This window comes from Oxyura jamaicensis, chromosome 17 (genome assembly GCF_011077185.1).
Source record: "Oxyura jamaicensis isolate SHBP4307 breed ruddy duck chromosome 17, BPBGC_Ojam_1.0, whole genome shotgun sequence".
Lineage (NCBI taxonomy): Eukaryota > Metazoa > Chordata > Aves > Anseriformes > Anatidae > Oxyura > Oxyura jamaicensis.
The window spans coordinates 7076569-7093531 of record NC_048909.1 but is presented as its reverse complement, the minus strand read 5'-3'; the positions used below and the strand labels follow the sequence as shown (position 1 = coordinate 7093531).

General features: G+C 47.1%; 1 protein-coding gene across 3 annotated transcripts in view; it reads right to left on the bottom strand.

Annotated features, from left to right (window-relative positions):
• The window catches only part of NTNG2 (netrin G2), a 50049-nt gene extending 45517 nt beyond the window's left edge, over positions 1-4532 (bottom strand). The window contains exons 1-2 of one of the 3 annotated variants that reach the window (XM_035342032.1): positions 4224-4532; positions 515-1633 (exon numbers count right to left, since the gene is read on the bottom strand). In XM_035342032.1, the coding sequence (XP_035197923.1) occupies positions 515-727 (213 nt within the window). In that variant the 5' untranslated portion in view covers positions 728-1633; positions 4224-4532. The remainder of the gene's footprint in view (positions 1-514; positions 1634-4223) is intronic. The other 2 variants (XM_035342029.1, XM_035342031.1) reach the window with 2 other exon arrangements.
• Positions 4533-16963: the final 12431 nt, after the last annotated feature.

Sequence of the window (16963 nt, the reverse complement as noted above, 5' to 3'; positions counted from 1 at the left end):
TGACCCTGAGCTCCCCCTGTCCCCTGCTGTCCTGGCCCTTACTCTTACACTGAGACAAGGTGCCCACCTCTGGCACAGCCCTGGGCATTACCAACAGGGACGCCCCTGGACTCAGCAGCCTTTTCGTGTGGGACTGGTGAGCCCACGACGTGTTTCAGCAGATGGGTGGGTGTGCTCAGAGCAGCTCGGGCTGCTGCTGCTGGCAGCAGTGCTTCTGAAACTCAGGCCAAGAACAGTTCTCATCTTTCTGCCCCTCAGCCCTCCCCAGCTCCTCGCCCACCCCTTGGTGCACTGCCCCGTCCCTGCTCACGGGCCCACCCCTTGTGCAGCACCAAGACGAGCAGAGATAACTTTCCCCATATCCCAGATTTGGAGACTGGGAGCTCAAGGTGGCAGCCAGTGTTGCCACCCTGAGTGGAAATATTCCTCCAGCAGCACCTCAGCAGGGCGCTGTGCCTGGCCACCTACAAGCAGAGCCTCTTACAGCACATCAAACAAGGAGGGAAATACTTACATGGGTGCAGAACCGCTCCGGAGGGTCCCCACAGGTGATTCCTGCCGGATCCACTCTCACTGTCACATAATCCTTCATCCGCATGGCCTTGGGCTGACAAGCATAAAACTCCCATGACGGGCCATCGTCTGTGGTCACCCAGGACTTGCAAATGTCATACTGTCCCATGGCCAAGGGGAGACGGTGCAGAAGGAGAGCAAGCAAGTACAGCATGGCAGCTGCGGCCGAGTGCGGGATCCCAGGGCAAGGGCAGTGCCAAGAGTCCTGAGGAAGGCAGCTACTGGGCTAGGGGTTGCTCTCAGGATCAGCATGGAAACTCCTCATCTAAAGATGATCCAGTCCAAGGAGATCAAGGCGAGGACAGGAATGATCCCACTTTGTATGCCGTGTTCAGACACAGAGAGCTTCTCTCGGCGCAGAAGCCAACTTTGCAAATTACTTGATTCGGAAAGTTTTGGCTGGAATTGCTGTTCAGTGGTCAAAAGTCTTCCTTAACCTCATTTTTTCTGCTTTTATTGTATGAAAGGGCTTCCAAATCAGCATGAAAATATCTAGAGGTGACTCCAGTCAATCAATAGAAAGATCAAGTTCTGAGTTGCTGATGAAATTTGATAGCAGTAAATTGGAGAGGCTGCGAGATGGTGCTGGATCAGGTTTTCCTCCACCTTCTTGTCTGCTGCAGATGCGTCGTTGGGTAAAGTGCCTTAACCCGGGGTCTGCTTGAAATAATTATTGGGGCTTTTGAACATTAGTATGTGAGATAACTACAGCATCTGGTCGTCAGTGCGGCTCTGGCAGGAGGGGCTCTATGGGGCTAGCCTCCCCTTCTCCCAGAAGGTGATGGCATCAGCGTTACTGTGTCAGGGGGTGGCATCTGCAGGGGTCTGAGCAGGCTGCTGGGTGCTCAGCACATTGGTGGGAGCAGCGACGGCCTCGCTGCTTCTCCCTCTGCTCCTTGCAGCTCTGGTGAGGCGCTGGCGTACGGAGGTTTGTCTGACTGTTCCTTTTGGCAACAGAGCATCGAGGTCCCAAGCCTTCAGCTCCAAGTCATGCTGCTACCTGAGGTCTTGTTCCTCTTGCATGATCAGGGCAAAGGGAGAGTTCATTAGCAGGCTGCACCTGCAACAAATTGAAAGACAAATTAGCTGGGGGAAAGGGGGGGTGCAGTTGGAGCAACAAGACCTGTAAGAACATGGGTCCTCTGGGAAATACAGACCTTGGCCGGGCTTCCCAAGACGCAAGCCAGTTTTTTTTGTAAAAGGGAGATATACAACTTTAATAAAAAGAAATCCATAGTAAGATGCTTATGGCTCTTCTGCTGTTTGGGAGATTGGAAGGAGCACTGCCCCATTTAAGGTATCTGATTTTAACAGCAGCTGGACAACAATAGCTCTAATGGGTCTTCAAATAATATCAAGGAGTAGCTGTAGGTCATTAGAAGATGGAGAATATGCAGACAGACCAGGGACAGACAGATAAATTGAATGTCTTAAAAAGATAAGCAAATAAATAAGACAGCTGGGGAGACAGATACATTGTCCAGCATCCCCACATATGATTTATCTGAACAATAACATTTAATAAAAAACAATTTAAAGTTCTAATAACATTTAAGGTTCACCTAATACAAAGAGCAATGACCTTCCCAGTATTCATTTCAGGTTAAAGCAACAATTCTGCAATTTTGTTGTCTTTCCAATAGAGCTATAAAAATCTTAAGTAATTACAAAACAAAATGACAAAGAACTGAAAAGGGAGAGTCAAAGCCTCTCTCAGCATTAGATCCCGGAGAGAAATCTCATAAGAGGAGGTGGGAGGCATGCATCCAGAACAGAAATTCAGCTCTGGCTAATTCTCTTTCTATTGGATTCCCCAACTTTTCTCCCAGAATTTGGAGATGCCTGCTTCAACAGCATGCCTAGTATTTGCTATCTCATAAAGCTCAGAAACGCCAGGTTAACAGACGCATTGATCCATGTTTGGGGGATTCATATTGCTGTGCTGCCATCTCCCTTTCCCCTCTTTTTAGTTGAAAGATTTCTGATTGAGATGAATGAGTTCAGAAAAGAGAAGCTATCTCTCATGCTTCATCGCTAGCTCTCAAAGAAAAGCCTATTATAGCTGCGTTGGACCCGAATAAACTCCCAAAGAATAGACTGGCTGCTATTTTTACATTATGAGTAAATGTAGTAAAAATAATAAAACGGTGTGACACAGTGTTTATAAGTCCCGCTGACATCAGAGCTGTCTTTTCAGTTATAATAAGTCAGTTCCTAATTATTACACCAAACTGGTCACAGCCAAGTGCCTAATAACATCAGAGCGCTTGAGACTTCAGTGTTGTGTATAAAACAAGCAGGAGTTTTAATGAGGACTCCAGTGCTGTTAAGTTTATGGATCTATTTTCATAGCTGTAAAACCATATCTTGCGCTTGAATGGCTGTCAGGGAAGAGCCCGGGAAGAAAGGATCTATAATATCTATTAGTTTCTTGTTATGCTTGCTAAGTGTTGCAGATTCCCAGGGAAATAATTTGCCTGGGAATTTACAGCCAGTCAATCAAACAGGCGTGCTGGCTCCCTGGGAAGTCTGCGATGCAACACTTCAACGTTACGGTCCCTTTGCAGAAATAGTAGCACGACGTGGCTCTGAAATAAGTCAGCACACCACCAACGGGGGAGAGACTTCCTGAGCTGAAGGTTTTGCCCTGCCTGGTATGGTTTGATCCTCACAAAATAAATCTTCACCTGATATTATTAAGAAACTGCAGTTCATGGGAACAAATAGAATTAATGCTCTTTGTTGTCTTTGAAAAGTACACAGCAATCACAAGGGACTGATAGCCAGGGTATTAAAACCACAAAATTAGATTGTATCTTGATTTAGCTGGTTCTTTTCTTTTTTTAATTATTATTGGATTAACACGCAATTGAACACAAGAGACAACACAGCAACAACTGAGCTGCCCTGGAATTAAGGACAAAGTAAACTCTGAAGGAGTTTTTGATTTCAGAAGTTGCCTTAGAAAGCAACCCGAGACACTCTTCTCCCCGTGGGGACCGAGCGTGAGTTTTTGTCCCTTCTTTTCCTCGGTCGTCAGCCCCTTCCCCCCGAACAGCGGAGTTGGGGAATGCCCGCTCTGCAAGCGCTGCGAGGGGAGGTTGGGCTGCACGAACGGCGTTGCAAAGCTCCGAGGAGCAGCCCCGTGCTCCCAGCAGAAAGACCTGTAAGTCTCCGAGCTGCGAGTCTCAGCCCTACGAGTCTCCGAGCTGTAGATCTCAGCCCCGTAAATCCGCTCCCACCGCCCCGCTCTCCGGAACGCCTTCGTGCCTCGGCTCAAACCCTTTCCCCACCTCGCCCGGGGTTTCTTTTTTACCCTAAAGCACTCTGAGAGCATCCAAGGACTAGGTTAAAAGTAAAAAGAAGGGGAAAAAAAAAAAAAAAAACACCAAGGGCGAGCCTCGCCGGCTCCGCATCACTTATTGGGAAAGTCGGGAGGGAAGCGATGCCTCCCCGCAGCTGGAGGGTCGCGCTGCCACCGCCCCGCCAAGGGGGACAGCGGCTCGGGGGGGTGGCTTTGGGGTCGGTAGAGGCTCGCGGGGGGACACACGGCTTTGGGGTCGGCAGCACCCCATCCCCCGGCGGCAGGGTGGGGAGCCCCCGGGTCCCCGCACCCCAACTTCCCGGGGCTCGGCGCTGCGCATCCTTACCGGGGGGGGTGCTCTGCGGCGGGGGGGGGGGGGGACTCCCGGCGGAGCCGCCAACTTCGGGGCCGGGGAGACCCCCCCGGAGGACAGCCGGAGCCGTGCTCGATGCCCGGCTCCCTTCTCAAGTTAGCGCCGAGGCTGCGGTCCCGTTTGAATCCCCAGCGGAGCTTTTATCCCCGTGCCTGATCCGGGCTGCGTAACTTCCTCTGTGCAGCTTTAGCACACCCCATCCCAGCGGCGGGCAATGTGCTTCTTAAAGGTGCAGGGAGGAAATGCGAGCGGCGGGGGAGGGAGGGAGGGAGGCGAGGAAAGCGCCCGAGGAAGAGGAGGCTGCGGGCAGGGAGGCTTCAGCCTCAGCCCCGGCCTCGGCGAGGCTGCGGGGTCCGCCCTGTCCGAGCTGCGTCCAGGCTCTGCCAGCCCCTTCGGTTTTTTTTTTTTTCCTCCCAAGTATTTTCATTTATTTGTTTATTTATTTAAGAATCGTGACGTTTATATTTTATTTTTTTCATTAAATAATCCCGAGATCGCGTTCGCTCGAGGAAAAAAGCCCCTGTCACGAGGGTTTTCCCCGCACGTGTGAGTTAGCGCTGCTGCGCCCTGGATATTTCGGGGAGGCTTCTGCTGGCGAAGATGCTGTGAAGGAGGCTGCGTGTGTGTGTGCACGCTGGGGGAAGAGGGGGTGGCTGGAATTAATAGGATAAACAGAACGGGAACGCGGAGAGGGGGAAATCAGATGGCTGGGAAGCGCTTTGATAACGGGGGGAATGTGCCCTGGGATTTAACCGAACCCTGTTTCCTGATATAAGGCAGGGGGCTAAGCGCAGGTCCGTACGGTGCAATAGTGCCTTCAGGGTGGACGAAGCGGTGGCAGGTAAAGGTCCCTGGTGCCCTGCACCAGGCTCTGCTGTGCTGACCCCGGGCTTGTGCCCTGGCAGAGGCTGGAGCCAGGCTCGTTCCTAGGCAGCGACAGGTTTTTGACCTGCAGAGGGATAAATGGCAGCTTATTTGCAGGGAGGAGAAACAAAGAAACCCACTGTCCCCCCTGCGTACACAACCATCAGAAAATGACTGTTCGTTCCTAACCAATAATTCAATAATTTCTAAACCAGGAAGTGCATTGTCCAATTTGCGTGTGATTTGCAATCTCGTTGACTCAGTATTTCGTTACCTGATTTACTTTTACCGACTGCTCTGGGGTCTTTCTGTGGCTTCTCCTGGCCAAGAGTTCCTGGAAAACCCACAGTCCACCCTGTGACCAGACAGAGATGCTTCAGAGCTCTCCTGGAAATGTTTCCCACGTAGTGGAGCAAAAGTGAGACTTAGGAAATGATGGAAAGTGTCTTGACTTTGGCCCCACCTAGCTGCTACACTGAGGCAGGGGGTAGCTTTTACCTATTTTTTGCTTGCACAGTTTTTTACTCTTTGGTTCTGGGTCAATCCCCGCTCCCCTGCTCTGGTCAAGACCCAGACAGACACTTCCCATGTGTTATTTTTTTTCTGTAAACACCTACTTTATGGCAGCAGTACTTAAGGGAGAAGCACTAGCTGGGATTTCAGGGCTGGCTAATGTTCCTGGGTTTCACTTTGTGCCTTTAGGTCTTCTCTGTCATAATGAATCCCCTGGAAATTCCCCATGTCTCACTTATTACTCCTTTATTAGTTATTATGGTACAGTAACAGGATAAAAAGGAGTTGGTATTTCATTTTCATTCCCTCTAATAGCCACGGCGAAGACCAAGTGGTGTGCTGATTATTGACATCAGAGTTAAGTGATATGCACGCATCATTAGGTTTCAATTGGAAAGAATAACAGCACAGTATGAGGCGTCACACTTCTGGGCTACTTGGCATTTAAAGAAAAACCCAAATCGTTTTTTCTTCAGCCCTGCAAACTCAAAAGATCACAAGCTGTCAGTAATACCTGCACAGGTAAAAGGCGCGAGCTGCAGGCGAATCACCAGGAGCAGCTGTGGGGTTTGCCCAAGGATGGGCAGAGCCAGGAGCAGCCTGGCCATGGGAACTGCTCTGCTCCAGCTCCAGGAGAGAAGAGGAAGGTCTGGCTCCACGGGTTCCTTACACCAGAGAGGGGAGAGATCGGTCATGGCACAGGTGGACATTGGAGCCCAAAAGATGCATCACAAAGCATGCGGCCGTGCTGTTTTCGCAGGCAGGAAGGAATAGGGAATAGTTGCAGCCAATGTTTAATTTCAGACCATTTGCCTTCTTTTGCCCAAGCACATTCTGCAGATGCTTACTGCTCAGTATCTTCTCATTCCTGGTGAGGTTTCCGCGAGCAGCAAAATGGATGTGCTTTTCCTTGAGGGGACAGCGCTGCCCCCTCCCTCGTGCTGAGCGCTACCTTCTCGCACAAGGAGAGCGAGGTTGAAAATCAATGGGGCTGCACTGAGATTTAATTACCACGGCATAGGCAAGGGTGGAGAATAAGGCCCTTAATATTTAATATGGCTTCTACTCCCAAAGGGATCCCCAGGGCTCAAGGGCCAAATGTAAACCCATTATAAGCAGGTGTAATTCTATTGACATATGCAGACTCGCACCTGTTTATACTAGGGCTATATTTGGCTCCCGAAATCTAAATGGCAAGCGATGATTTTGACATGCGCGGGAGAGGAGGGAAGTGTTTTCCCAACTTGGGATGACAGAGGATAAACTGAAACACCAGAAGGTAAGCGTGACACCTCGCAGTCCTCTTTCTCAGTGGAGATGCGCCTGCTAACACTTGAGCTGAGTTGAGTCCGTAGAGAGAGATCCGAGATTAGTGCCAGAATAATAACCAGCCTTACAAAGGATCTTTCATTTGAGGATACATATTGCTGTATCACCTATAATAGCAATACGTTCTTTTTATAGTCCTTATCTCGCTACGTGCGGCCAGGGATGTCAAAGTGCCTCCTGGAAGTGAGTAAGCATTTTATTAGGTGGGAACATGAGGCTCCTACCTGCGCTCCAGCCCAGCAGCAGGCGGGAGACCCCTCTGCGAGGGTCTCGGGCAATATCAGAGAAGCAGAGCTCAGCCTGACCCCGGTGTTTTAGGGTGGCTTTCTCCCTGTGGGCAGGCTGTGCTGCCTGCCAGCTCCTCTGGAGAGGGGCTTGCAGGGAAAAGGGAGGCAATGACCGGAGCTACTTTTTTGGGGGATGTTTTAGGGATGATGGAGGGGAAGGCTGCCGCACGGCAGGGTTGAACCTTGTGCAGATTTGGGGCAGATTTGGCTCATCTCGCCCCCCTGTCCCTGGTGATGTCCTTTTTAGTAAGGTGGGTGTGCAGAAAGCCCCCAGCTTGGTCAGCATGGGAAGGTTTGTGCTTTCCCTCGCCTCGTGCTCGGTGCAAAGAGAAAATCGCCATGTTTTAGAGGGAAGCGACATAATATTTCATAGATATGAGAAATGCAGGAAAACCCACACAAAGCCTGAGAAACTGAGCAACAGACAGCTTTGGTACACGCAGTCCAGGAGGGTGGGTGGGGGATATTTATTTTCTTGCCCTTTCTGCGCACCTCTGCTCTAGCCTCTGGGCCAGAGCAGCAGGCACCACCAGTCCCTGCTCTTTGGCACTCACAAACCCAGTGATCAGGAGAGGGAAGAGCCTGATGCCTCGGTCCCTGGAGTACTCTAAATTTTTTTTCCTTTGTGCAAGCTACTGGGGAGATGGCAGAGAGCATCTGCTCTTGGAGGGGAGGCTTCCCTCTGTCTCTCCTGGCTCGCACCCTCACGCACAAGACCTCAGATGCAATTTCTGCAGCTCGGGAGGTTTTACAGGGCCCGCGGTGAATTTTGCCCTCCCTGATTAGATAACCAAAGGAGCAGTGACTGTACTCTCTAGAGAGAAGATGCTGTCTCTTTCCTGCCAGAAGGACAGCTGGAGGGAGGGTGGGATTTTCAGCATGCAAGCACTTAGCCAGATCAAGGAAATGGGATGCAAAGCATTTTAGGCTAAGAAAGGTTGTTGTGCAGGGAAACATGAGGCTGCTGTTCTGCTAGGGAGATAACGCTTCTCAAAATGCTCCTGCGTGCCAAACTGCAAGCCTTAACCATGGCAGGTCATTGCCTCTTTAAGGAAAACAAGCATGACAAGTCAGGAAAAAAAAAAAAAAAAACAAAACAACCATCACTGTCTTTGCTGAAAAACTTTGATCATTTAAATGATATTGATGCACATTAACTCCAGGAGAGATTGGCTGGGTGATGGGAAGTACTTCACCTTGACACGGGGAAAATATGTTGTTTTCTGTGCCTTGTCTTTTGCCTTGTCTTTTGTTTCATATATCAAATCAGAGCTTAGCCAAGTGAATCAGCTCAGGAAGCGTTTAAGATTTATTTGATTTTGGGGAAGGTACAGCTTTCCTTATCTTCACCAGCTGTGGGGGAGTAAGTATGGATAAAAACAGGAGGAGCTTTTGAAGGAGGGATCTATAATTAACAAGCCCTCAGAAGGGAAACTTTCCTTTTAACTTACTATTAAAATGGAAGTGGTTGAGACTATACATTTTTGGCTCTGGGGATCTCGTACGTATCCTTGACAGAGCCCTGCGAATTCCTCTAATCCCTGCCTCAGAGAGTGTGTGTGCTTTAAAAACAACCCCACGGAGGGCTCACCTCAACCCTCCTTTCGGCTAAAAAATGGGGAGGATTCCCACAGAAAGCCCCAGAGCTGCCCCCCAGCCTCCCACAGAGCCCTGGGTGATGGAGAAAGGAGCTTCCCACCCCTTCCCACCCAGCTCAGCTTCCTCGCAGCCCTGAGCCCCATGCGGGGAGGAGGAGATGCTTTCCACCAGTTCTTTTTAACCCGAGGAAGGAACGTGTCACTTCTAATGGAGCTGACAGCAGCAGGGAGGGTTTTTAGGTTAGTGGTTGAAGAACACACTTGTAATGAGTGAAGTAATTGAATAAATGCTGACAATTTGATGTGGAAAATGCATAATCAGCTAGCTCTGGAAGGTTGACTTGTTCTTTTCTCTTTCTTTAGCACTGGGATAAACACATTTATTCTCTTCCAAGCAGGTGATGTGTTCAGCAGCACAAAAACAGCAGATATATGCACATGCTTTCCTCCCAGGCACACATGTGCTGATTGCCAAATAATTGACCCAGTTATGCAAATATGCTGTTTGCATCACTGGAACTTAATAAATACACATATAATCAATCTCAACCCTTTTTCTGGAGCCATATGCTTGCCGAATGAGCTAGTACTTCAGTAGTTTCACTGGCTCTAGCCTAAATTACAGTAGCTGTACCCGTCCTAGGGAGAAAAGTTGGCAGTCCCTTGGGTAGATACAAACGAGGTCACACCAGGTAGCACAAAGAGCTGATTGTGTAAGAATAACTGGGAGAACAACTGGCTTTTCAGATCCCAAACACAGCCAATAAATTGTGGACGCCGTCAGCGGAGCTGATGCATTCAAGTGCAGTGACTTTCCCTCCCTAGCCATCATCCCAGCTTTATGCAGATGGAAACTCGGTGAGCTTCTTGTCATCTAGCCCCCGGTTTCAGCCTGACAATGGGAACAGCATCATCTGTGTCATGTATGTTGGAAGCAGTGAATAGAGAGCTGAGCTCACAAATCTATTTGCATATTGAAGATATGGAAAAAAACAGCCTTCTTGCTTACTTTCCTGCCTACTCAAATATCTGTGACACAAGGAGGAGAATATGGGGCTTCTTCGTACTTCAGATCTCAGTGCCCTTGAATAAAGGAGCAATTGCTCCGTGCAGCCCTCTGGGATCAGTGTGAGAGCTAGCGACGGTAACAAAAGCTCTCCGTACCTGCAGGCTGATGGACAAAAGGCAGTTCCTGCTCATCATCATGGATACCTTGACTTTATGTCATCAGGACACCTTCCCCACTCCACATCCGAATCAGCACTTGCATATCTGGGGCACGTAGGTTTGACCTGCCAACTGTTAAATAAATTACAGCATGCTCCACCCAAACTATTAGCATGGAGCAGCACACAGCCCCAGGAGAGACAAGCTAAGGACACGGCAGTTCACAAGAACAATGAGCCGTAGGAGACTTTCCTTTTGGATAGAGTTGAAAGAATTGTTTATTACAGAAAAAGTGAACTAGCAGCACACGGCAGTTCATCCGTACCCTATGGAGGCACTGGGCTATGACTCCACATTCAAGGCTGGGCTCAAGTTCTGGCTTGGCTCGCCTTTCAGCAGCTCTGGATTATCCTCTTTTTAATTTGAACAGCTACTTTTCCTCTAGGTTATCGCTGTCTTAAGCAGTAGAAGTGAGATCCAGATCAGGCTTTAAGGTTTGGAATTTACTTGCTTTTTCTTATGCTTTCTGGTATTAATTTCATATGCAGTGGAAAAGTAATATCCTGTCTGTCACCAGGGAGGAAGGGATGTGCGTGCATATATACGCACAGACATTGCTAACTGTTGAGCTTTTTCACTCAAATTTCGCATTTGTGAAAATTTCTAAATTAAAGCTAAAATCAGCTGCAGAAATGATGAATGTGAAATACCAATAAGGCAAGAGCATGAGATGTTTTCTCTTGTTTTCGTAACTCATGGTCTTTGTGTGTAAGAGTGTATTGCATGGCAACTGCATTCACACTTCTCTTTAATAAAAGATTCTAGCAGATGGACCCACTATTAACGTGTATCCCCCAGATTTGCATATTTCATATTCATGCCAAGATGGCACTAAGCGCACACGGGATGAACGAGACTGATATAAACACAATTGTGCCAGATTAATGCAGTGATCAAAGGGTATTGTCCTAGCATCCCCGTTAGGAATCCAGTTTAATATTGGTTATTAATATTGTTAAACTTCTACTGGAGTCAAATTAAGGTCTTCCAAATACAATTGGACAGGGCTCTTAGGTACTACAAGTTGATGAATATGTTATAAATTCCCGAGAGAGAGAGCTAAGAAACAGCATTTGCATCTGATCTGTGAAGAATCCAGCGCTGGAAATGTGCAGACCTCAAGGTCTGGTCCAGCATGCTGTGTAATTAGGACTCACTTGAAATTCAGATCTTATCCAAGATCAGTATCTGAGTTTCTCAAAATTCAGCTGCAATCAAATCTAGTCAGAAGACAAGACTGTCTGTAATATCTTATCAAATATTAGGCATTACAAAGTGGTATTCTGGAGCCCCAAATATATTTGATCCTATTGTTCCAGACCATTAATCAAACACAGTGCTGCACATACTAATAGGATCAAACATTTGGAAATATTTATGAATGAGCATTGTTGTGACTGCAGAAATTAAACACAGCAGGTTTAAATACACAAGATCTTGAAAAGGAAAACTTTATTATCTCCCATATATCTGGTGCCAAATTCAGAGTGAATTTTAAGCGCATCTTAGGTAGTCTGTGCTTGAGTAATTTACACCTTCTTCCAGCTCCCTTCAGCGTGTAAATTATACCTGCTTCCACCTATATTGAATCCAACCCATTGCACCAAGGATACTAATGAAATCATGTAGCACCAGATAATGCAGTTTTTTTTCGTAGTGGGAGGGAGGCAGGGGGACCGTATGTAAGTATTTCTACTGCTTCTGCATGCTGGGTCGATTCTGGATGTGGTGAAGTGGTTCCTGGGTGCTGGGAGTTCTGTCCCGTACTTCAGTGGGGGCAGGATTTTGCTTGCTAGATCCAAAGGCAAGGCTTTGGCTTTAAGGTACACAGGAGCGCCACAAGCCATGGTTTTGTCAAGGATAAATCATGTCAAACCAATCTCATTTTCCTGCAACAGGGCAGCAAGTCTCGGAGAGGGGAGAAGCTGGAGATGTGATGCATCTTGACTGCAGTAAGGCTTTTGGCACTGTTTTGTGTGGCATTTCGTGAGCAAGGTAGGGAAATGGGATCTAGGAAAAATGCTTTAAGGTATACGATTGGCTGGGAAACCATAGAGAAAAGCTATCAGCGGGTTGTTGTTGAAGTGGAAGGATGGCTTGAGTGGGGTGCTGCAGTGATCTGTGCAGGCTCTGGTATCGCTCAATAGTTTCGTTAGTGACTGAGGAAATGGAAAATGGAGTCGACTCATTGGATCTGCTGACAATGCCAAGCTGAGAGGGGCGGCAAGTGCTCTCAGAGAACAGGAGAAAGATTCAAAATCTTGACAAACTGAAGAAACAGTCTGGAAAGAATAGATTGACATTCGAAAAGGACAAGAGCAAAACAGAATGTACTGGAACTACCGTATTGTATGTCGGGAAATGGCTGCGTGGGCAGCATTTCTACAGAGTTGGGGTAATATTGTGGGCAACAAACGAGCCCCGAGCCAACTGTGGTACCCCGGAGTGAGAAAAGCAATGCTGACACCAGGGTGTGTAAACAGAGTGTGGTGTACACTCTGCTCCACGCTGCTCCCATCTGTACCGAGTGCCTGGGAGGAGCAGCTTTGGTCATTGGACTTCTAGGAAAATATGGAAAAGGAAAAGAATGGCCAGAGTTCAGGAGAATGAAACTACTGAGACAGAAAGAAAGAGCTGCAGTCAATTACTTAGGGCTGAGTGAAGATACAGTAATGATCTTTCAAGGTGTAAAAGATGCTGTGAAAGTAATAAACTGTTGTCCACATCCACCAGGGTAGGACAGAAGCAGTGGGCTTAGCAGCAAATGGAATTTGGCTTAGAGGTTGGGGAAAACCTTCCATCTATAAGAATAGCTGACAACCAGAACGGATCGTCTGGGGAGCCTGTGGAAAGTCCTTAAAAACCTCCAGTGATGAGCAGGTTAGACACACACCTGTCAGGAACGATTTGGGCAGGGCTGATCCTACCCTGGGGGAAGAAGATGGACTAGGTGACTTCTCCAGATCCCTTTCCCTCGTATTCTCTGCAGTCCTGGGTGTGCTTTGTATGGCAGTGATGTTGTGGGAGCGGAGAGCTTGATTCTGCCTATCAGGTAAACATTTTACATTGAAATCGGGAAGTTTTGTTTACTTGTCAGTCTGGTGTTTTTTCAGCTTAAATATCACTAATTTCAGTCGAATACCGCACTATAAATTACAGTGGGTGTATGAGGAATATCTGAGGAGACAGATACTGAAATCCATTAATCTATTGATTGGATCGATCGGAGTGTTTCATTTCATATACCTATTTTTGAATATGTTTGAAAAGACCCTTCAAACACCTTTGCTTTCTTGCAGTGCAGGAGTCCTCCTGCTCTCTGCTCGGTGCGTATCCTTAAGCAGGCACACGGAAAAAAAAATGGTGTTGGCACACACAAAAGGCCCAGGCTGGAATCGTGCACTGCCACAGTAAAAAGGAAACCATTGGTTTTCTAAATGAAGTCAGGCAGTGGTCTAGCTGCCAATTAATGAACACATTACTGCTAAGTGATAGCTTTGAAAAAAGTTCCTGAGTTCCCCTAATGGTTCTCGCTCCCCTTCCCTCCGTGCATTATATCGGCGGCTCGCTGACGGGAAGCAGAGCCCCTCCAGCACTGCCATGCCCTCGTGCAGGGCCTGGCAGCGGGTAAGGATCCTGCACTGTAAGTGCAAGGGGGGAATCTACGACTGCAGAATACAATTCCACAAATTAATTTGCTCAAGACCCAGGGGTTAGCACTAATTTTGCACTAAGTACCAGGAGAGCTTTAATGACCACAAATAGCAAACACTTGCATTTTTGCTTCGTCCCACTCAGAAGCCAAAACTGCCAGGTTTACAGTGCCCTCTAGTATCGCGCTGGAGCATTAGCTTTCCCGTGCCACCTCCTGAACTGCCACTTTGCAGCATCGTTGCTCGCCACAGCATATTTTCCATCAGTGCTTTTGCAGCGTAACCACACCTGGCCGTGAGCACCGGAGAGGTGCCAGGAGCACTGCTGTCTCTCCAGGCAGGCAGAAAGGGTTCCTTGGCTTTTGTCCTGATGCAGCCATCCCACTGTTTTGTGATAAAAGTGAGTGTGAAGCTTTGCTTAGGGGGTTGTTGCAGTGACCTGGGTGCTTGGAAGAATCATATTCATTAGTTTGTGACAATTTTTCAAAGAGATATTAATAATAACTTGCCTTAAAATGGACTTGGTCCCCTACAGCTGTTGCTGCATAACCACTAACCAGCAAAACACATGCTGGAGAAGGAGAAGGAAGGACAAAGTAGAAAAACCTGAGTCATACGAAACCCATTAGACATTACCAGGGACCACATCCTAGCCAGCTGAGGTCACTTAATGCAAGGACTTTTCAGAGCTGTGACCTTCAGCCTTGCTTGGATTTCTCAGCGGAGCAGATGCAGGAAAAATCCTTGTGGGAATAGGACGTGGCACCTGCTGCAAGAGCGGGCTTATTTATAAAGCACCTCTAAAGATTTCCAGCTGCTGAAATAGCCTTTGGAGGCTGCCAGTCTGAGACAGAGACAAGGTTGTGCCGTGCCATTGCTGCTCTAAACAGCTCTGCAGGAAAAGCACTGATCTCGTGGAGGCATAAGGAAATCTTAAACTCCTGTTTCTCCCCTGAAGAGAGCTGTGCTTCTGAACCAGGGTGTTCTTTACCAAAGGACCCTTTTTACAGGAGTTGGAACTTATAGTTACAGTGGTTTGTAAGAAAGCAGCCCAGGTTGTTGTTATTCTAAGAGCTGTTGCTGGTTTCTGGCAGTGAAATAGTCAATTCAGGTGATGCTCGTGTTACCCACAGAGATTTTCCTTGTGGGGAGAACTACTTAACTGGTGAACTGTAGTAGGCGCAATCAAGCTGTGAGTACATGGAATTTAAGTTACGTTAACTAAGCAGATTTAGAAAATGCATTGCTTAGCATCCATTTTCAGATTTTTCCCATCATTTTATATGGCTGCCAGTGAAAAATTGTTATGAAAAAAAAAAAAAAAAGGCATAAAGATGGATCTCTTCTAGTACACGCCATGACCGACACACACTTCACATGTCAATGGTGTTCTTTCCTTTGAAATATGTAATCGCAGGAGAAAGCTTCCTGTCAACTTTGGCACCTACTTCTAGTCACTCCAGTTCCTGGGTTGTAAGCTATGGAAGATGCTTAAGCTACTCTTAACTGCACAGCAGAGAGCAAAACCTGGCTAAGAGCAACTAGTGTTAGTTTCTGAGAAGATAATTCTTCCTGCTTTTAAACCAGGTATGAGGGAATAACACACTTAAAAAATAAAATGTTATATGGAATAGGAAATGGTGTCACAGGACAGGGACAGGTTAGAAAATCTGTTAGTAAATAAAATAATGTTGAAAGTATTAAGTGTAGAAGGAAAGAGAAATCCTAAGATGAAGCCACTGGTATGTATCTGAGGGCTGAATTGAATCTTATTATTCTTACTGGCTTTCAGAAACCTGCCATGTGAGACAGCTTTTTGTCTGTCTGTCATATTGTAGGGCTGCATGGCACATACAAAGGCATTTCTTTTCCTAAGTGTCACTGCAGAGCAGCAGGACAAAGAGCAAAGGACTTAGGAGAATAACCTGCATCCCGGAAAAGTACCATCCCCTCAGTCCCCCTTCCCCTGCAACTCTTAGCAGGATAATGACTTCTGGAGCTCGGGATGGAAACATCGTTGTATCCAACCAGATTCTTCTTCATCAGAATATTTTCTTGCCCTCATGTACTATGCATTCAATGTAAATAGTAAACTTTAATTATTGCCGATGTGATTTCTGCACATGGAGCCACGAGAGTCTGAAATAGGAGGTCTAGAGCCCTTCTACTTTAAATTCTAACTCCTGCAACTGGTGTGCTGGAAATGAAGAGCTATCTCATTGTATATGCAATATGTAAGTAGTTTGACAAGGATGTCTCTTTACAGCTTAAGTGTCAGCTCTGAATAGATGGATTGGGGGTCTTGAAAGACATGCTACACATCTCTGCATCATCGTTTGTAAAAACTTTAGTAAGTATCTTAAATTCCTTGCACAGCAGTACAAGCAACTGCCTCAGCTTCTCAAGGGCACTATACCTTTGGTAATGAATGTATTTAAACAAAAGGGGGGAAAAAAAAACCCTTTGCTGAATATAATAGAATGCAGCTTTCTACTTTCATATTTCATGGGACATGAAGGTTCATCATTTATTGAAAGTAAGATGTGGACCATCAGTAACATCCTGTCTAGATTTCATTTTCAGAGTGAAATGCCTTTGCAGTAAAATTACAAGAAACTGCTTTTCTCAGACAAAACCCTTGTGTTCAGGCTGTGTTGCAGCATTCTCTAGACTATTTTCTCCCTTTTGCTGCGCTCTGCTGTAGCTTATTTTGCCAGCTGAGAAACTTCTTTTGCAAATCTCTTTTCTCCTGTATATTTAAAAATTATATACTGCATGGGGACAGGCAAGTTTCCATTAGCCTTCAGGACTTCAGATTTACTGTTGTTCCTCACTGGCCAACAGGCAAATTAATTTGATTAGAGCGCAACCTCCAAGAGAGAAGTCCAAGAAGTATTTGGGGTCAGCTCAGGAGTGAACTCCCCCCAGTACCGTACACTCCCTATTTCATGAGCTGAGCTCAGTGTACACAAGCAGCATCTCCAGCTATTGCCTCACCTGCCACAAGACATCTTCATTGCAATAGGAGGACCAAAGCGTGTGCTGCCGGAGAGCTCGCATCCTGCAATAATAGGCACTGCTAAACAAACCCCGCAGGGGGTATCAGTGAGCCGATGTGAATGAGGCAACTGAATGTCAAACCCCAGGCACGAGCACCCAACAAAGAGGGCTAAAAGTGACAGCTGATCCCTATTCCGTGGCAACCAGCAGATGCCAAACAATGCGAGGGATGGGGGACTTTG